The sequence below is a fragment of the Aspergillus tubingensis genome (genome assembly GCF_013340325.1).
Source record: "Aspergillus tubingensis WU-2223L DNA, scaffold_6, whole genome shotgun sequence".
Taxonomy (NCBI): domain Eukaryota; kingdom Fungi; phylum Ascomycota; class Eurotiomycetes; order Eurotiales; family Aspergillaceae; genus Aspergillus; species Aspergillus tubingensis.
In genome coordinates this window covers 2050190-2070332 of record NW_023336280.1, presented here as the reverse complement: position 1 = coordinate 2070332, position 20143 = coordinate 2050190, and the positions used below count along the sequence as shown (strand labels likewise).

Below are 20143 nucleotides of genomic sequence, written 5' to 3'. Positions count from 1 at the left end.
ATGTCCAGAACTATCATTACTCCTGTTGACCGCTACGAGTACTATACTAAGTCTCCACTATATACTGGTTACTTGGAGTGTATTCCACGGTAGTACCAGGACAGTCTCGCACAGCATTCTACGGCATCATGGTCCATAACATCATGACCCCCAGAGAGCCATAATATTCAGCCCCCTTACAACCCCAACTTATGCTTCTTGATCCTCGCTCCCAACCCCAAGACAACCAACACTGAGGCCACCAGTACTCCCCACAGCGGAATGCTCAACACGTTCAGATTATAAGTAGTCTGAGTCGCCGCCGAGACAGTCGCCAGTTCCAAGAGCAGCAGCACGTACCCTGACTTGCGATGGTACTTGTAGATGCTCTTACCCTTCTCCACACTACCGAGAACCTGGACGGGGACGAAATATTGCACGACACCTACCAGGACCTGCAGGATGATGAAGATGTAGGTGATGAGACCGAGAATACCGTGCGGGGAGGTAAAGCGAGCATGATCGCCCTTGTTGATTTCGATGATGATGAAAGCTGTGATGAAGCCGAGGAGACTGAGGGTTTGGATGATGTAATGGATGATGGTTCCGAGGCGCTTTTGGTGAGGGGTGGTGGTGGGTTGAAGGATGAGAGTGGCCTGGACTTGAAGCAGGAGGGCAGCGGAGTTGAGGAGCTAATGAGGAATTAGTTTATGCATTACTTACTGCGATAAAAATGGTGATGATAATCGTAGTAGAGTAGTGGTGATGATGACTTACGGGATGAGCGGAAAAGAATATCAAGGGATGAGATAAGATTCCCGTCCAGACGAGGATGGCCAGCTGAGAAAGCAAACAGTCAGTACGATACAAGAACTCCAGCAGTAACAAGGATCTTCTTACCATCCAGATGCCAACTTGAGCTGCACTGGCTGTGCCTAATGGAGTAACGAGCATTAGCTGGGGAGTACATTTTTTTATCATAAGAGGAGTATTCAACTCACCCGTAAAGAGGTTCTGATAGATAGCAGCGTTTTTCTCCTGGGGAACATTTCCCGGGGTATGCAGCAGGGGCGCATCCTCCTGCTCTTGGATGGTGTCGGGATGTTCTTGGGGAATGCCCGTAGCGGAAGCCATGGTGTGTTGATACTACCAGATACTATTTGGATAGCATATAGTAGACAGTAGTATATATGAGGGAGAGAAGATCAGCAACGGGAGATGCGCAGCGGGTCCTTAAAGGCTTAAATGGGGACGAGAGAATGACGAATTCGGGGTTTCGGATTGTTCATCAAGTCAAAAAGTGGGGGAACCCGACCGGTGCCAATGAGGAGGGATCAGATTGCAATGCTTACGCTTGGGGCGTTTCCATGGATTGATAAGACAGTGAGTTAGTTTGCTTAAGTAGTAACTTACTAGTAGTTAGTCGACTAGTTGGCTGGCCCTAAGTACTGCTTTCTAAGTGAGCCACCCCTCACCGCTACGTTCCCGGGAAGGAACATCATACTGTTCTATGTCGAAGCAGTGATATTTCTCTCTCTAATTTCATCTCGATACTACAAAAGAGTATCTTGCAAGATTCAGGGAGTATGAAGTTGCCAAGAATCTAGCACGAAATGACATGATGCGAAGGGTGGAGCAGAAGTGTGCCGATGAAGAAGAGAGTCAGAGTCTCAAGTGATACAAAGAAGAAAGATCAATCAGAGAGAACAACCGCCAACAAAGCAGAGCAGAGATGGTTCCATCAAGAGCAAACAAAGTATATACACCAACAAACTGACCAAGGAAAGCAACCAAAGGCCGGTACGAGCAGACTCCCTAACAGCCACGCTTACCCTGGCCAGGGAGGGGTCGACGATGCCGCATTGGAGGAGAACGGACAACTCTCAAAAATCGCTCATTGAGGTTGGGGTTGACTTCCGGCTCGTCTTGCTCATTGTCGTCCCAATCCTCAGAATCCCCTTCGCCGGATTGGGACCAGTCCTCTTCGTCGGCATCGTAACTTTCGTCATAGATGCCGGACCACTCGTCTCTTGGCTCACTGCTGGAGTCATCCTCTTCGTAGTCACTGTAGGAGGAGACATCCGAATCAGACCTCTCGCCGAAGAAGGGTGGAATGCCCCGATGAGTACTGGCCACGGCTCCATAGTCACTACTAGCCGAGGACCCAGAAGGTGACTCTTCCTCGACGCTAGAGTCGAACAGTGCCCTGGTCAGAAGACCTTCAGTGAGAGAGCTGGTGATATGCTCTTCATTGGTATAGGCAGTAGTATTAGCCAGGCCATCATTGGACCTATCATTGCCCGCGTTGCTTTCAACCTGTACGAGCGAGCCCTGGTCTGTCGTGACCGCGCGAAGAGATGTTTGAGCCGATTGCTTCTAAGGCAAATGAGAACTGGGATCAGGACTGGAGGGTGATGAAAGGGAATATGTGACGTGAAGGACTTACCGACTCAGCGGTGCTGCTCGTTTCAGACTGGAGAAGTGTTTGAGCCCATCGCTTCTAGGGCAAGGGAGAAATGGATTAGGACTGGGGAAACATGAAAGGGGGTGTGTGCGGATGAAGGACTTACAGACTCGGTATCCGTATCCACTTCAAGACGAACAGACGCGTGTTCCAGTCGCTCCTAAGGTAAGGAAGAACTAGATCAGGACCGAATGGAGATGAAAGTGTATATATGCCAAGGGAGGACTTACAGTCTCAGTACCCTTGTCCATCTTCGGACGCAGCGGAGAGAGCACGGTTGGATGGTGCATACGTAAATGCCACTTAAGAAGAGACAAGTCGATCGAGCAACCAACAATGTAGCCGAGAGAGCGATCGAGAGGGCAGCCCGGGGGCAATCGAGTCGACAAAGTAATCGAGAGAGCAATCGAGAGGGCAGTCAAGAGAGCATTCAAGAGAACCTCCAAAGGAGAATTCAGGAGAGCATCAGGAAAAGAGAGCGTTGATGGGAGCCTTCAGCAACGCAACCAGAAAAGTAAGGAATGCCTAAGAAAGCGATCACGAGAGCATTCAAGAAAGCATTCAGCAGAGCTATTAAGAGAGCTTTCAAGAGGCAACTGTTTACAGAAGATCAGAAAAGCAAAAGGAAAGCCATCAAAAGAGCATTCCAGGAAGCAACTCTTCAGAGAAGAACAGTATAGACAATATCAAACTGTGAGAAGTTTTGGGATATAAACAAGAACACGTTTCCCCTGGATTCTTGGGGGCCTTTATATACCTCTAAGAAGACTGCAATCATCTCTGCGTTCACTGCAAGACACAGTGAATCACCCCAGTGATCAGCTTGACGACATCATCACGGCGTGTAACAAGATTAACACGGTCCAGGCGAGTAAGACGTGATATTATGTTCAAGGGCAGTGATTCGGTGTCGAACCGCGGGCCCCGGCGAAGGGGCCCCGTCCAGGATGTGACCAACTGTGACCTAGGGTTGCAGTCTGGGATAAATGTTAAACACAGCGATATATATAGATGATTGGAATGATAGATGAACCTGAGCGGGAGAAGGGTGATCTTATATAGAGGAGAATGTGTGTTGAATTAACTGAACAGTGTAGGATTCTCCCGATTCTGCGAATGCAAATTCCGTGGGTATTTCCCAGAGATCGGGATAATCCATAGTATTGACAGACATTAACTATGGCGGCCTTGAAAATACAGGACCATCACTCAGAGTTCACTTCCATATTCAGTCCTCTTTCCCTGCCCGATTGGGAATTGAATTCAATCACTGGAAGGGCAGCTTCAGTACGTCACTCTCCTCTCCGGAACCCGGTCGTCCAATGACCACCTCTGCGCCCAGGGTCTCCGGTTCCAGACGCATGACAATATTAAAGAGTGTCGACGACCGTGAGATTGGAGGCCTAGCCACGTCTTCCTGACAGGAGATTGACTGGGGGGCGTTGTAAGTATCAGAGAATACTCTTTCCCTGAGCACTTGCCCAATAATGGCATCCTCTTCAAGCACTTCATCCCTAATTAGCTCCCGGGTCAGTTCCCGGGCCCGTGCCAATCGTATCGGCGAGCCAGTCAACCATGGTGGCTCGTAGACGAATCGATTCTCTAGAAAGTGATTTGTATGTGCTACCATACCATATTCGTCCGGCAGAAGATGTACATCACCCAGGGGAGACAGCTCCAATCCCAGCGAGCCTTTACTATCAGCAATTAAGATGTGCTGGCTGGATCCCACACCTCCGAGGGACTTTAGCGTCTGCACTGCCTCATCGACCGAAGTGCTTTCCAGACAGAGCCGCAGAGCAACATGAATGGGTATCTTGGATGGAACACAAGGATGGGCTCGGATAGCGTTGAGACAGGTCCCAACACAGGCACTGTTGAAGCCGATTTTACCCACGATGCCAGCCTACTGCACATTTAATGACGGATATTAAATCGGAAGAGTGACGACGTGCATATGGAATTTACACGAGAAGTGACTCACCTCAGTGACCATGTGAATGGTTGGTTTACCAGGCTGATCAATCCTCATGAGCGCGATGTTTTCCCGTACCGTAGTGGTAAAGTCCCAGTTCTGGGCAAGGATACGACAGTGCTCGTTCCTCTTCCATGAAAGGCTGGTGCAGCCATCTGTGAACTTGCCAAAAGTTAATTCACTCCGACAGTTCAGGGCCACAATGTCGAGCACATCCACCCCTGCACCCTCTGCAATGCCCTCCATTTCTTGGTAGAGGTGGGGGGTGGCGCGTTGAATCGTGATCGCGAATTGGTCTGCTTGCCGCCTGACTGCATCCCAGGACAAATTACAGTTCACCTGGAACATCTCTTCATAGATGGTAATTTGGCTGCTAATCTGCGGCCGAAGGCGGGAGCCATGATGGAGGCCGATCTGCAGGCATTACGAGAGACTGAGTTACCAGGTTCAAGCGGTGAAAAGGTCCAGGGGGTTTTGCTGGGACCTACCTCTCTTGGGGTGCCGGTGAGCACCAGTCTGGGCGGCTCTTCAACTTTGGAATACATTTTGGGCAGATTGGCTGATGTTACACTAGCAGGACGTGAAGTTTACTAGAAACTGGAAGGCTTGATGAATGGGCGGGGACAGGCCTCTTTTGTGAGAGTCGTCTTATCTACACAGCGGGGTTGCATTGATAGGCTTATCGGCTAACAATGATGCTGCGGGGAAGTGGCGATCCTGCCATTTACCTCGGAGATTTGACAGTTGACCACTCATGATGGGGATACCAACTATGGCATTGTTAGAGGTACCTGGTCAAAGAGATCCATCAATATCTAAACAACTGGGGGTCTGCTTCGATCTCCACTAATTCAGCCCATCGGCTCCACTTGTCCGCCCCACTTGTCCGTTTGTCAGGTGGTTCCCTCGACCGTTGGAACTATCCTTTCCCATAGAGCATTCAACCATACTACTGGATTTATTGTTTCTTCTTAAATTGGTAAATAAAGCAGTACTCCAAAGGTCCGTTTGCATGACCACTCAGAGAAAAGGAATTTGTCAGGCCGTTCACATGGGGATCAGTCAAGTAAGCATCGATCTAGCCTATCACTGCCGAAACTTGAGATATTGAACCTAATAACGAACTCACTAATCAAGAAAAAATATGTCTCAGTTGGCGAGATATTGCAGAGAGGAATAACTAATTCTGCTGCACATACTCCTTTTGTTGTGTACTAATTCCCACACTGCAACAAGCAGCCCGATGCAAGAAGAGGCCTGAGGGTTACATCCAGACCCCATAAAATTAGATCACTCCAGACCTTCCATACGCTGATCCCGCAAAGCCGTTAGCTCCGAATCCCGGCCGGAGATAGAGCATACTCAATTATGGAAATCTTCTGTGCCTGAAGTGAGATTCCCGTCTAGCCCAGTGGCCATGGTGTTCTGAACTGCAGGCTGAAGCCAACTTCCAACCACAATGACAACCTCTGCGCCACTAACATCAAAGTCCCCCATTCCAGCTAGCACGAAAGCTGACCTGAATTTCTCTTCGTCGGATTCCGCTCGATCCGGGCCTAGGATGGCCTGGGTCCCGCCTTGCTCTTGTGCCACCAACCCCAAGCCGCATCGCAATCTGCTCTAGTCTAGACCAACAGGAATACAGATAAACATCCTTGTCACAATGACCCAGCCCAGCTCTGATGATTGAGAAGCATTACTAGGGGAACTCCCGCGGTATCCTCCGTTCCTCGCCCACAGGGATCACGGCCTTGAGAAAGATACTAGACACGTTAGGACCGTCAACCCTGCAGCTGCATAGACTCCCGGAAGATGTCTCACAAGCTACACCAACCAAAGAGTAGTGGCCTTAAGCGACCGTCTGTAGGCAACCAGTCGTCTGTCTCCATTACCGACTCCTGACTGTTTCAGAAACAACAGGGTAAGTAGTGATTGGGTAGTACTAATCGTTGGCACAATCACTCCAGCCAGCATTGGCCTCCACTTCTTCCCGCGTGGTCTCCGGACTGCCACCTCATCTAAACCCGAACCCACCTTCTTGAGGGTCAAAATAAATTGGAAGACATATTTTCGACCTTTCTTCTTGGCACTGATTTTCACAGGATCTGATACCCTGCAGACTCACAGACCCTCTTCTTCCATTGATTGGACGGGCCCTTGGGTCGAAAGCGGAGACACACGTTAAGCCATATACAAGCTACAGTAGTATCCACTTAGCATACAATTGGCACGAGGGCGATCATCCGCCGGAGACAAATAACTCAGGTAGGTGCTAGCAGCCCCATTCAACTGTATAATTTAGGCATGATGGGGAGATGATAGACAGTCCTTCCGATATCCCTCTTCAGTGTAGTAGTAGGCTGCCAGAATATGGAAGTTTTATGATAAGCCTAGCACTACACTACTTGATGAATAGATCTTCACTCAAATATCATAGTAGTTAAATAGATGGAATCGTGCAAGTATTACCACAGTCCAAGACAAAGTCCGCGATGAATGCTTACACCCCAAACAAAACCCCCTTCAGCAAGGGGCTGGCTAATGCGTAGCCCGTCCAAATCTAGTATTTGGTGGACGGGACGAAAGTCAGCAGTTGGGCCGGAAACCTTAAAAAGTACCAAAAAAGTACTACCTGACACCGTCAATGATAGTAAAAAAAAGGAATATCTTTATTAGGAAGACCTAACCCCACGAATCAAACACCATATACCCACTCTAAGACTAAGGTAGTACCAGCTATGTCCTGTGATGTGAGAATGGCTTTCTAAACCGCCACGGCACGCTGGTACAGCAACTTGGGGGGTACATTGGTACTAAAAGCTTATGCATGTGCAGGGTAGGACTTGGCCAATCAGTTAACGTATAGTCAGTTAACGTAATGGCAAAAGGACCAAGTAAGGCAGACTTGTCTACTTGAGCAGGTCTATACTATCTCCAGGCTTAGCAAGACGCTGGTGGCGCCTTGCCAGTCAGTCAGTCCGGTAGAGTTTCTTCGTGCGGACATTGTAGGACGAATAGATTAATGAATACTGGTCACGACGGACTCCAGGGTCTATCGAGTAGTTCGGTTCGTGTGACCGGAACCAAGTTCCCTTCGCCGCCGGGCCAATCGATATCGTACGATATGAGGTTGCTGGGATGTTGTAGGCGAGGAAACCAGGGTATTATCATTTTCTTCTGTACGAGGTTTGAGGCTGCGCAATTTCCAGATTGAGTTGGTAGGCTACGGAGAGGCCAGCTGATTATAGATTGTTTTTTTTATAGAATTACTCAAAGGGAAAAGGGAGGTTCTTGATTCCTCACCGCCGCAATTTGTCTGGGCCATCGAGATGTCTGTGCTTGTGAGGTGACATCCGACCTACTACTAAAGTATCAAGCTAACGACTCAGCTGCTTCAGCGCTTCGAGTGCGGCTATGTTGAGGTTGGGCTAATCAATTGGCTAGCGGAGACGTGCGGCCGTGCAGCCGTGCAGCCGTGAAATTTTGCCTGTCCAATGAGGGGTGGTGGATTGGAACTAACGCCTGGGACTGGAATGCATCCTGGACAGTGTATGTCTTTCCCTGATTGGGTAGGGTAGCGAGTCCTAGTACTGTAGGAAAGGGAATGGATGCAGGTGAGGTGGGTGAGGAGTTGATCGGCCTAAGCTTGGTTTGATTTTCGGGTGAAGATTGTGTTTAGAGTACTAATTTGGTTATAGGAGGGATGGTTTTAGGTGGTATGGTATGTATGGTATGGTATGATTGAGCAGCGAAAGTCTCTCTAAGGACTCGGTGTCATTCTCGGCTTTTTCTGCCTTTCTAGCTAGGTTGTGTCTTCGATTCTATCTTGTATCTTCTTTCCATCAGTTCGAGACCCAGGAGTGGTAAAGGCCCCGTCTATATCTATCTGAGAATATCTATGCTGATTCTGTCGATACATACACGAAGCTCACATCGGTCTATTTACTGAACGTCTCGATCGCCGTCGTGTCCACCCCAATAGTGATGTATCCGATCAACCCCTTGGACAGATCGTCCTCATCCACGGGAACAACAGACACAACCGGATTATATCCACCCTCGGAATCCTCAGGGAATATCGTGTCTTCAGCGTTCGTGGTCCGGTTGATCTGCGTATGAGACGCATAAGGCTCCATACTCATAATCTTTTGTTCAAGCTCCTCCTCAAAGTACAGCTGGCCAGTGCTGACAGTGTTACTGGCGATGATGGTACCGTTTTCGCGAACAGCCCAGTCGGTATGCACTTGGGCGTGGATGTGGATGGCACGCTCGACGTAGAAGCCTACATCACATATAAATAAGTACATGTAGTTATAGTGACAGTAGATGTGACTTACCTGGGAATATGGTTTTCATCTCCATAACGCCGTCCTCGTTTGTCGGCCACATACCACGCAGCCAGGTGGTATCATCCGTGTGCAGGTCCGTGACACCCATGTCATAATCGGTAACATTCAACTCAGAGAGGAGTGTTGCGAAAGGGGTGTTGGGGGAAAGGCCCGTGAATGAGGAGTAGGAGCCCGTTGCGTTGCAGTGCCACAAGTCGAGGAGGGCGTTGGGCAACGGATCACATGTGGCCATGTCCAGAACTCCTATGTCGAGCCAGAGGGGCACACCTGGCTGGTCTTCGGCCATGTCTTGACGAAGGGTCTGGGAGCGAGGCCAGACATAGGGACCGCGGGTGACCTCTGGTGTGAGCACGCAAGTGTTGTTCTGGATAGACTCGTAGTAGGGAGCCTCGGTGACAATCTCGAAGGTAGTATTGTGGCCGGATCTCTCCCAACGCTTCTGCATTGCTCGCTTAGCCATGCGGCGCTGGTTAAAGCTTCTAACATGGCTGGCGCATCGCTTGGCCATGTCACTGCGCCGCTGAATCTCTGCACGGGGAAGGATATCATGTGGGCCAGGATGGGCAACTGCTGTGCCCGCCGCGAGGAGAGTAAAAATGAGCTTGGAGAAGTGCATTTTAAGAAATGATTCTAGCGGAGAGGTGTTGCTGGTCTGAGCGATATTGTTGACTGAGAAGGAGGAGGAATGGGTGGCTTTATATAGATGCCTCTCGGCTCGCTTCGCAGAGTCAATGCGGACACATGACGATTTGATTTCCTCTCGTTGCTCTCAGCGCTCCTCGCTATCGAAGTGTGGACCGTAGTAGCCATCACACAGAGCACACTTGCTTGGCAATTTGCCAAACTTCACTGGACGCTCCGTTTGGTACCGACTTCTTGGCCATATAAACGGGGCAAGATGTCGCCATTACCTTGGCATTCATATACCTGGAAGGTATAGATCACCAGGGCAGTCTCTTATCTTCACCGAATGTCAAAGCTGCATTGAAAGCCACCTGTCTTGGCTCTTCTCCCGTCGGGAAGCCGAAGTCTTGGCTTGAGACATTACACATTTATCGTAAACCGATATTGCAAATCAGGACTGGTGGTGAGAACAAGTAATGTGGAACAAGTCTCATGGCTAGGCTGCACAAATAAAAGGGTCAAGATTATTGGAGGATCGAGGGGGCTCTAAACTGATCGGCGCGCTGTTCGAACATACTAATTATTGTGGATCTTCAAAGATCCCGCTGATTCAGCAGTATTCCGGACTCTTCTGGGGATGAAGCTGCCGAGAGTGGGGAATAAAGAGTCGGGACCATGGGGGACGGAGTCTTCGGAGATGGCGGAAGCTGTATTGATGTTGTAGATGTGGGTAGGATAGCAACCATGGTCTGTAATTGTCTGAGTAAGCGGAAGTATAAACGGCAAAGACAACTCCATTGTAATCCTTTGGCAGTATTCCCGTTCTAGTTTATGCCAGCTTTTGCTTTCTATGCGTAGTCAAAACGATAAATTGCGTGTCGTCATCTCTCTAGGTCGTTAAGGTGAGACACAATTCTCGAAGGGAGATAGATGGATACCACAGCTGTGCGGAAAGACTCACAGTTCTACGGTCCACTAGTCAGTCCCAGTCACTAACAGTGTTCATCGAATGGCCCCTTTCTAAAATATAGAAAATGAGATTTTCACTAGACATATGCTCGAGGTGTCAGCGGACCTCATCAGTCTCAATCTGCCATGAACCACTCAGGCAGATCTCGTGCGAAGCTAGAATGATATAACTTCAGCTCAGGCTTAGTCCCATCCCCTTCTTCTTTCTCCAATTCTCCCCTCAACTCCCACGGATAGTAAACACGAGCGCCCCTTGAATTTAACAAACTGGCTATATAACTATGACCTTTGCTTAGCGCCACTTGATACGCGGCAGCACCACATAGATCAGCCCGGGCACCATGCCTCAGCAGGAACTCCATCATTGATGAATCTCCCCGCTGCGCAGCCAGTTTCATGGAGCTGTCACAATCCGTCGCTCCTCCCCGCATCAGCATAAGCACAATGTCTTGTCTTCCATCTGCAACAGCCCGATATAATGGCGATGGATGATATCGATCTGGCTCCGCCCCTCGGTCCAACAAGATCTCCACGAGCTTTTCATTGCCGCACTGGACGGCCAGGAAAAGCGGTGGAACAGGTGGTGGAGGAATTTCCAGTAACATGTGCCAGCCAGAGATGTATTTAGCAATTCGACGAGGACCGCGATAAAAGTTCGGCTGTGCACCGCGGTCCAGAAGCAGAACCATCATATCCTTTTGTCCGGCTCGAATACTTGCAAGTAGTGCGTTCTGTACCGTGAGAATGTCTTTGGTACTGTACCTCGCTGCGCGTAGTGGGTGACGTGCAATATCAGCCCAGCTGAACAAATGTTTCATATTCTCATCACCACTATCCACTGACTCCTCTGGGTCGATGAGATCGCAGTCATATTCATGATTGGGGTCGATTCTTCCTTCCCTGGAGAGCCATTCCCAATCACGTTCGGAGGGTGCCTGACGACGGGGTTTGCCCACAGCGGCTTTGAGTCCGTCGAGGAGCCTGCCAGCTAGGTATAGATCACCGCTTTCCGCAACAGACTTTAGAGCTGAAGCATGAAAGTAGCGACTGTTGTAGTCATAGAGCACATCTCTAAGGAGGCAATAGAAACGACGGTTAGTTCTCACAAGTGCGTAAATGTCCCGTTGACGACGAAGGAAGGAGACAATGGTGAGGATAGTCTCATTTGGGAGATGAGTGAGATGCATTGAGTAGGATGCAATCTAATCTTGGGACTGTTCGTAAGATGGTATGATTTTCTGGATATTGGAGAGGGACAGGCGCTTATTTATGTTCAGCTGGAGACTAGCAACTAGTAGTTCACCCTTTACCAAAATAGGCATGTATGCGGGGTGGACGCATGATAAGACTAAACAGGTACTTTCTGTCGCGGACAAGCAACATGGCCTTTTTCATTTTTATCGAGCTGACCGCCAATATTGACTACTCGAACTGGTTCAAATGACAGTTTCTCTGTGGAGCTTTCGGCCATCAGCCGTGTGCTGATCATGTCCTTGAAAGTAAGAGGCGTGTCATCAGCTATGATAAATTAGAGCATAACACTGCTATACTAGGTATGTCAGAAATATCACCAACATCTCCGTGAGTAGGGCTTCAGTTTCTCTTACAAAACCTAAGCTGATCGATCCTATCTCCTCTGACAGATGACCCCCGTCAATCTGACCAGGCTAATCTCTCTAGCGGCAACAGGACCAGCAAACGTATCAGACCCAGTTGGCTTCAATACGGCCTGGTTGTGCAAACATACAGCGAGACATCTTCTGTGATAATATTCTATCGTTCCTGAGTGGCTTTAGGCAGATCTTTGATTTTGGGACCATCAACAATCGCTATAATGAACAGCTGGCCTCGGCATTGTCTCCACGATCCAACCTGTTGATAAGAGCGAAGCTCCAAGTGAATATTCGCTCAGACGAATGGCTGTAATGGCGACTAGTAAGCCAGCTTTGCCACAGTTGGAGTACACGATCGTCAAGAAACCCAAGCTAGCTCGGAGCCATTTGATCAGTCATTGGCACTGGTCGAAGTTGAACATTGCAGTGCGAAATTAGGAAGGCCAACATCTTGTGTTGTATAGCTTTCTTCTCATCAGCGTAGCTATTCCGGCGGTGATACGCAGATTGTATGCGCAAGAGCCCTAAACCTTTATGGCTTCATAATACGTGAATATGGAAAGTCCACTTTGTTTCATTTCCCGCTTCTGCTGATTCATAGGCCTCAGTCCTTAAATGCTTATGTCCGAGGTCAAGAATAGGGCATATTTGTAAGCCGGATCAATGGGAGGGCTTTGATGAACGTTGGAATACCGATCATGTGCCCGTCGTAGCTCCTTCCATTCTTGATTCCTCCTCAGAAACTTCCTCCACGATCCTTCGAGCTTCACTTCTCTTCGGCTCTCCGACTCGCGAACATTATCAACATAGGACTGATAGCCTAAGTCTCGTCAGAAATCATAAGCAAACTAACAGCCTCTGATTTGCAAGGAAAACTCAGCAATATTTTTTCAATTGAGTCACTGTCAGTCCCTGGTGGTGATACTTCGCCTGGCCAGAGACCTTGCGTTGACTGAAACATGACTTGCAGATCAGCTAATGATTGCTTTTCTGTTCGAGACCTAGGTCGAAACTAGTTGCCACATTGTTAACCCCCTGGATATTACAGGCCAACACTTCGTCCGAGGCCTTATCTCCGAAGACAGCATATCAAATACCCCAAGGCAGCAGTAGCTCTGTAAGGAGCGGGCTCCTCTGGTGAGAATCTCAACATGTGCGTGGTACAAAGCAGCAGCATGGGCCACCACTACACCTGGCGGGAATGGATAGCTGTGTAACGCAGAAAAGCCATTGTCAATGATTTAATCCGACAACTGCATCATTGTGAGACCCTGACATGTCCCTTAATGCTCTGGTCTCATATTGGGAGGCGATTCCTTCCATGGCAAGTCTTGCTGTGTCGTGCGTTCGACTGGGTCAAGATGTAAACTACTAGGGAGGCCACGTCGATAATGTCCCCAGAAACAGAAGCAAGACTAGGACACCATGTTTCAGGAATGGCCGCTCTCTTTGCACATGGACTGGTCTTCGTATGTTTCATTGCCTGTCGCCTGTAGCCCAAAGGTGCAACAAGCCAACTGCAGTGACGGTCGGGCAGTTATTGGTAGTCATGATGCTTATGCATCAAGAACCTGAAATTGGCAGCGAACAGCAGTCAACACATCGGATAGCCAATGTGTCTACTTTCGCGGCCCTACTGGCTGTCAACCGCTTGGAGAATTGGGCTTGGATGGCAGTCGTGATCACAAGTACCTGAAAGTGTCAATTTGGTGAGTTCTGATTGATAGTAGGTATGAAGGCATTCGTTCTTACACTTCCTCGATGCCATGCAATCGGCCTTGCATAGGTCAGTTCAATCGCAGCAGAAAGTGGCCTGCAGTGTCCGTATGACGGCATTCGTGGCTTCAATATTTGAAATTCGCCAGGCATTTAGAGTTTCCAGCGGGTTCTACTTCTATATTCTGGAAGCCATGCTCCAACACTCATTTGTGTCACACTCGATATATGGTCTGCCGCCCGAATCGCCCTACTACAATGTCAGACACGGGAAGCTAGAACCGGCTCTTTGCAATGATAGCTAAGGATCGTATTCTGTTCCCGAAACGAGCTACCTACAGTTCTCGTCAACCTTCTTTCATACTCCGACCACAACGTTTGGTCCCGAGGCCTAATCATTCCAGCTTTATAGTGTCCTCTAGATATGCAAGATTATAAGGTCTTGCAAATGCACGCAACAGAAGCCCCGATAAGGCAACTTCTTGTTGACGATCACTGGTTACGGTGATTGTACCGGATATATTGGGGCGTGGGGGTCCTATGCAATACCTTCGGATCAGTAGCTGTCGGCGACACGGCAGTGCATGCTGTCTCCCTTACAGTCATGAAGGTAGTTTTATTTACCGGTTTTGGAGACAGAGATCAGCCAACTCATGGCTTGCCAGCAATTTTGTTCTGTTCTACTACAATCACATCCCGGCCATTTGTTGAGCAGGCGACCAGACCAGTGTCGCAGTGTTGCTGGCCACCTCCTCTTTACTTTCGACAATACGACGCTCTTGGCAGTATTGGGCGCCACAACGCATAGGCTGTATGGCGCGGATGCTGCTACTCTCCCTTCACGACGGCACAAGGCCTGTCCAGGCTTACTTGATCATCATTCGGGATGAACAGCCATGGTCGTATGATCCCAAAGGCGTGAATCGCATACTACTCGGCACGGTCAGAAGTAAAGTCAGAGAAAAGGCCTAGGCTTCTGACTACAACAAAAGGCTAAATAACATGGTGCAGATGTCTTACAGAAGCCGGTGTCAGACAATTCGAGGAGCGATACCATCATTCAAGCGCCGATTGACGGGATAGTTTCGACTTAAAGTTCTTATCTGGGCATAGCTTCTTCAGTGACACCACAGATCTGGCCTCACCTTGTGTATTCAACAAGCACTTTCAGAGCCTCTACCGTTTCTCTAACTTAACCCCAGGCTACCATCATATATGCCACATTCACAAAGTCACATGCCACACTCATTCTTATGTGCATCACGTTCATGGGTTCAGTCTGGACAGTCCGATCTGGGCAAGCATCCAGGATCATCCGCACGTCACCATTAATTGAGCAACAAAAAATGTACATGATTGCCAACAGGGCCAAGCATCGCAAGCTCCCTGGTTTTTAGCCCTCATATACTTCCAGATGTTATTGCACTATGTCGGCAAGGAGCCCGTTGGCAGCACCGATCCGCATGATCAACAGGCACGGATGGGGGCATGAACCATGCATCTGGGTGCAGGGAAAGGGAAGCCGGTCTCAGGTCCATCGGGGCCAACGGCGTCGGGATATTCGAGTAGCGTTAGCCGCCTTTTTTTCGACAAGCGGACCCAATACAGCTAAAGCCCGTACTCCCTGCTTTTACTTAAAAGGAAAATGGATTGGTGATACTCCATCTCTGCACCGATAATGTACCCTTGCGTTTGCGCTCAGATTCTGAAGCCCGTCATTCCCACGGAGCGTCACACAAACAACACACCCAGCGGCTACTTGCATACCCTCGGAAGGAGCCACGAATCGGGGATTATTAGGGGAAACAAGATGTCAGACAGTCCCTAGAGGCGACGAAGAAGTTGCCTTCCAAGATGCGGGTATCCCAGGTAAAATTCTGCGATTCCGTTGGCGACAGCGGCGCAGTCCCTTGGCAACGTTCAAAATCTCTTTCGTGGCAAAGGGGTAGATGGAGTCATAATGGATGGGTGCATTTTGATCACCTATTTGTGGAAAGTGCCGGTTGCTTAGGGTTTCGCCTCTCAGGGGCGAGCATCTTCTCCCTCTTCGGCAGCCTTTGATGTCCTTGCCTGGGTGTAACAATACGGGACGCATGGCCTCGGGTGCGGTCGCGGCACGGTCAACTGTCAGTAGTGTTCATGTGTGTTTGCATGTCACTACATATGCAAGCACCACACCAGAAACAGGGTCTAAGGATTGCCGTTGTCAGTGCGGCCTGGACTGCGTCTGGTACCTCGATACTCACCGACCTCTGCTGGAACCAACAGAGTACTCCAGACAAAATTAGAAAGGGAAGAAAGTTCTGCAAGGCTCGGGCATCCCACTCTCCAGACCGACAGTGGTTGCGCCTGTGTCATCCAGAGGGTTCCACAATCCATCCCAAAAAAGGAACGAATGAAGCCCTCGTTCGCCAGGGGATTGGCTTGCCGCGATCATCACGAGGTAGCCGACACAAACGGGCCGGAAACAGATGGAAAAGACAGCACATACGGTGAAAATTTTCATAGCGACATTTGGTGATCGGTCACTGTTTTCTGTTTCGCAGCGTCATTGGCAACAGGTGCATATGATGGCATCGTTGGTATCACCTTGGTGGCTGTCACTGGATACCCTAGAAAAGCTGCAACGGAAGGCGAAAAACCAAGCTATAAAGGTCAGCGCGCCACGGCCTCCAGTAGGGAACCGCTCTGAGATTCTACCCTATAGCTGTCTTGCTTATATCTTCACGAGAAAGCTTATAGTATCATTCTGCTATAGTTCCCATTGGACATCCACGCGGACTCCTAAAGACGCACCACTCGCCTTTGCTGGCTCTGAGTCTGCGATAATCTTTACCAACACACTCGTTATTACCTCTGCAAAGTGATTCCAGCACAGCCATGCCGCAGAAAGCCGCTCAGCAAGCTGGGATTCCCGAAGGGCGCGGAGTCAGGTACGACGAGATCGATATGGCGCTCTTCCGCGCCAAGCTCTCCTACCATGCGACGGCCGAAGAGCGCATGGCGTCGCGAGATCCCAATCTCGTCTCTATCTCGGAACATCAAGCGCGATTGTTGAGGCTCTGGGAGATGCACCAGCACTCGAGGGAGGGAAAGAACGGCGGTAACATGACACCGGCCGAAAGGAACCAGTTGGCGCAGTTTCAATGGCGATACAAACGATTGGAGGACCTCGCCACGCAGGGCACGAGGTAGTAGCCAAGGACGATAGCAGCATCAACATGAGAGTTATTTGGAAGAGCGGCATCATGGGGCGTTTCGTTAGATGTAGATTCACGAAGCTTTTGGTTGTTGATTCGAGACAACCGGCTGTGGGTGTTTAAATGGCCCGTGAATCCTGATATTTGTTCTGGTTCTTGTTCTTATCCATGTCCTTGATTTCCTTTTAGCCTGCTGGATACTTGCATCTAAACGTTATTTCCTCTCTCTCTCTCTCTCTCTCTCTCTCTCTCTCTCTCTGTCTGTCTGTCTATTTCGTTGTTGTTCTGTATCTTCTCCTGTCGGGCCACATAGTACCCAACATTCGCTTGACCAGCCCTGTACGTACGCAGACCTCGAAGCGAAACACGTTCACGGCACTCCATGCACGCCATCTAGACTAGCCGCAGTAGCACCGAACTACCAAGTTAGCATAGCACCACCTCCCTCCCCCTCGACGTCAAGCATGTAACCCAACCCAATTCGATCAACGCCAGCCCCATTGCAACGGTAACGCGCCGTTCCCCGTCCAGCACAACCCACTCGTACGGGACACACAAGCGTGGCGGTCGGTCGGTCGGTCGGTCCCAGGGGAACCAAAGAAGAGAGGAGTACAATAGTCACCTCCTCACGTCGTACATTGGGCACGCGACAGCAACAAAAATGAATCAACTTTAATTATTGCATGCTTCCCATTGTTCCGTTGATTCCCATTGCACATGCGAGGGGAAGTGGTAAGTGGGTGTCGTGTCCGAGAGCCGAGCGAGTCGGCTCCGGTAGATCGATTCCTAGTTAACTAACTTACTTATGCCCTAGTTGGGTTATTGTGTATGTGTATGTGTATCCCTGTGCTGTCTCGATTTCTCCGATCGGGTGTGTGCGTGTGCGTGTGCATGGTGTAGAGAGGTGTGAGTCATGCGTAGCGAGACTGTAGAAGAGACGAGGACTATCCGGGTGTGCATCTAACTAGGTGCTGAGTGAACTAACTAGAGAATGATGATGATGAACGAATTGAATTGTAATGCCCTCGGCTGTTACATAAAAGGTTGGGGATTATAAGGTGATGTGGTAGTCGGAAGAGGGCGACGAGGGGGTGTCGGAGAGCTCCGACCCGGAGGATGTGGAGTTTTGGTTTACTTTGGTTCTGGTGGGGTTGGAATTGGGGGGAACCGGATGCTAACAGAGGAATGTAGAGTGTGTAGATGATGTGGTGGATGTGTGAATTGGATTGAGTTGGGTTGGGTTGAGGATAATGATGATATTGGTGGATAGGGTAGTTAGAGGAGAAATGTGGGAAGGGAAGGGAGAAGGGGGTATGTAAATAATAATAGAGTAGAATACTATAGGATGATAGTAGAAAGAGTAGATAGAAGAGAAAGAATGAGGGGGGGGGAAATTGCGGATGAAGCGATAAGATCGAGTAATCGGCGGGGCAGAAACTCTTATCAACTCACATACTTGATTCTACTTAAACCTCATATATTCCCCCTCTACACCTCTCTCTTTCTTTCCTCATAACCACCCCTCTTTCAAATTACTTCTTCTCCCAAATACCATCATAAACAAATAATTTTACCATAATCACAAGAAAGTCGTCAACATGTCCTCTCAAGATTACATCCCCGCCGACCAAATCGACTCCACCTTCGCACACACCACCAACCTCGCCTCCTCCGCCCTGAACAGCACCATCCTCTCCTGCTCCAACGAATACTTCGCCGCCGCCTCCAACCTCCTCACCCCCACACCACCCATCAACCGCCCGGGCGTCTTCGTCCACACCGGAGCCTGGTACGACGGATGGGAAACCCGCCGTCACAACCCAGCCCCCTACGACTGGGCCGTGATCAAGCTGGGCGTGTCCAGCGCGCACATCTACGGCGTCGAAGTCAACACGGGGTACTTCATCGGCAACTACGGTGAGAAGGCCTCCCTGCAAGCAACCTACGCGCCCAACACGCCGGATTCTGAAGTCGCGGACGAGAAGTACGCGAACTGGACGACGATTCTCCCGCCCGTGGAATGCGGGCCGTCGCAGCGGCGTGCGTGGAAGCTGGATCCCGAGGTGCATGGCAAGGCGTTTACGCATGTGCGGCTGCTGATGTACCCCGATGGTGGGTTTGGGCGGTTGAGGGTGTATGGGAAGGCCATTCCGGGGGATGTTAAGGTTGAGGGAGGTGAAGAGGAATTGAGCTCTGCGTTGGTGGGCGGTGTGGCGCTTGCGGCGTCGGATCAGCATTTCACTCCGTGTTCGAATTTGTTGTTGCCCGGTCGGGGTAAGGATATGGGGGATGGATGGGAGACGGCGAGGTCGAGGGCGAAGGGTCATGTTGATTGGGCCATTGTGAAGTTGGGGTTGGTGGGGAGTGTGAGTCGGGTGGTGGTGGATACGAAGGATTTTAGGGGTAATTTCCCTAGGGAGGTGCGCGTGCATGGGCTGGTGGAGGGGAGTGTTAAGGATGGGGAGGAGCCGAAGCATGATCATCCCGGTTGGGTCGAGTTGGTGAAGGGCGATAGGCCTTGTCGGGCGGATACGGAACATGTCTTTGAGGGTCAGGATTTGGCGGCTGGTGGGGAGGATACGAGGGCGTTTACGCATGCTAAGTTGACGTTGGTGCCGGATGGAGGTGTTAAGCGGTTCAGGGTGTTTGGAAAGCGTAAGGCTGTTGCTGCTTAGATATAATGTGAGATGTAAAATGGGTGCTTAGTTACTAGGATCACCAAGAATGAACATCATGCTAAATAAATCTTGAAAACTGCAATTCTTGCACCATGACATAAATCTCTAAATCATCCAAAACGCCAGACCCTGGTATTCTTCATCCCCTCGTAGACTCAAACTGAAAGGAGATGGAAAAAATCACGGTATCACCAAGACATACAGATAGCAAAGTGCACGCGAGCCAGAGATATATATGATAGACAGAAACAACGCCGAAGGAGACATCATTTTAATCAACACACGCATGATAAACATCATTGTCTTCGATAAACCTGGTACTGCGTCGGTCTGCAGAACAGAAAGAGTGAAGAACAAAAGAAAGCATGAAGCACGAGTACATCGGACAGACGAGGGTAACCTAAATGCAAGAGACCGGGAATGGAGCCTCCACTGCTGGTATCATCAATCATATGCTTCATCATCATCGCTTAGAACTGAAAGGACGTGAACCAGCAAGACACGGAACGATGCTCAGCCCGTTTGCTTTTCAAGGTATAACTCGCAAAGTACAATCTAGAATGAGCAGCGCAGCAA

At 49.6% G+C, this 20143-nt stretch overlaps 7 protein-coding genes across 7 annotated transcripts; 2 read left to right on the top strand and 5 right to left on the bottom strand.

Annotated features, from left to right (window-relative positions):
• Positions 1–176: 176 nt before the first annotated feature.
• On the bottom strand, positions 177–1113 carry AtWU_04455 (cytochrome b561 domain-containing protein; the record flags this gene model as incomplete). Its single annotated transcript, XM_035499566.1, has 4 exons — positions 177–671; positions 757–819; positions 880–914; positions 981–1113. 4 exons carry the CDS (start codon positions 1111–1113, stop codon positions 177–179), a joined length of 726 nt encoding a protein of 241 aa, XP_035355459.1.
• Positions 1114–1794: 681 nt separating this feature from the next.
• Positions 1795–2694, bottom strand: AtWU_04454 (flavin containing amine oxidoreductase family protein; the record flags this gene model as incomplete). The annotated part of the gene is made up of 4 exons (XM_035499565.1): positions 1795–2355; positions 2426–2479; positions 2550–2603; positions 2674–2694. The coding sequence occupies 4 exons, from the start codon at positions 2692–2694 to the stop codon at positions 1795–1797; spliced, it is 690 nt and encodes a 229-aa protein (XP_035355458.1).
• Positions 2695–3710: 1016 nt separating this feature from the next.
• On the bottom strand, positions 3711–4963 carry AtWU_04453 (putative acyl-CoA:6-aminopenicillanic-acid-acyltransferase; the record flags this gene model as incomplete). Its single annotated transcript, XM_035499564.1, has 3 exons — positions 3711–4349; positions 4428–4832; positions 4907–4963. The coding sequence occupies 3 exons, from the start codon at positions 4961–4963 to the stop codon at positions 3711–3713; spliced, it is 1101 nt and encodes a 366-aa protein (XP_035355457.1).
• Positions 4964–8356: 3393 nt separating this feature from the next.
• AtWU_04452 (intradiol ring-cleavage dioxygenase) lies at positions 8357–9383 on the bottom strand (the record flags this gene model as incomplete). The annotated part of the gene is made up of 2 exons (XM_035499563.1): positions 8357–8700; positions 8756–9383. The coding sequence occupies 2 exons, from the start codon at positions 9381–9383 to the stop codon at positions 8357–8359; spliced, it is 972 nt and encodes a 323-aa protein (XP_035355456.1).
• Positions 9384–10476: 1093 nt separating this feature from the next.
• Positions 10477–11547, bottom strand: AtWU_04451 (ankyrin repeat-containing protein; the record flags this gene model as incomplete). Its single annotated transcript, XM_035499562.1, has 1 exon — positions 10477–11547. The coding sequence occupies one exon, from the start codon at positions 11545–11547 to the stop codon at positions 10477–10479; it is 1071 nt and encodes a 356-aa protein (XP_035355455.1).
• Positions 11548–16569: 5022 nt separating this feature from the next.
• On the top strand, positions 16570–16884 carry AtWU_04450 (uncharacterized protein; the record flags this gene model as incomplete). The annotated part of the gene is made up of 1 exon (XM_035499561.1): positions 16570–16884. One exon carries the CDS (start codon positions 16570–16572, stop codon positions 16882–16884), a length of 315 nt encoding a protein of 104 aa, XP_035355454.1.
• Positions 16885–18487: 1603 nt separating this feature from the next.
• Positions 18488–19564, top strand: AtWU_04449 (allantoicase; the record flags this gene model as incomplete). The annotated part of the gene is made up of 1 exon (XM_035499560.1): positions 18488–19564. One exon carries the CDS (start codon positions 18488–18490, stop codon positions 19562–19564), a length of 1077 nt encoding a protein of 358 aa, XP_035355453.1.
• Between the last annotated feature and the right edge of the window lie 579 nt (positions 19565–20143).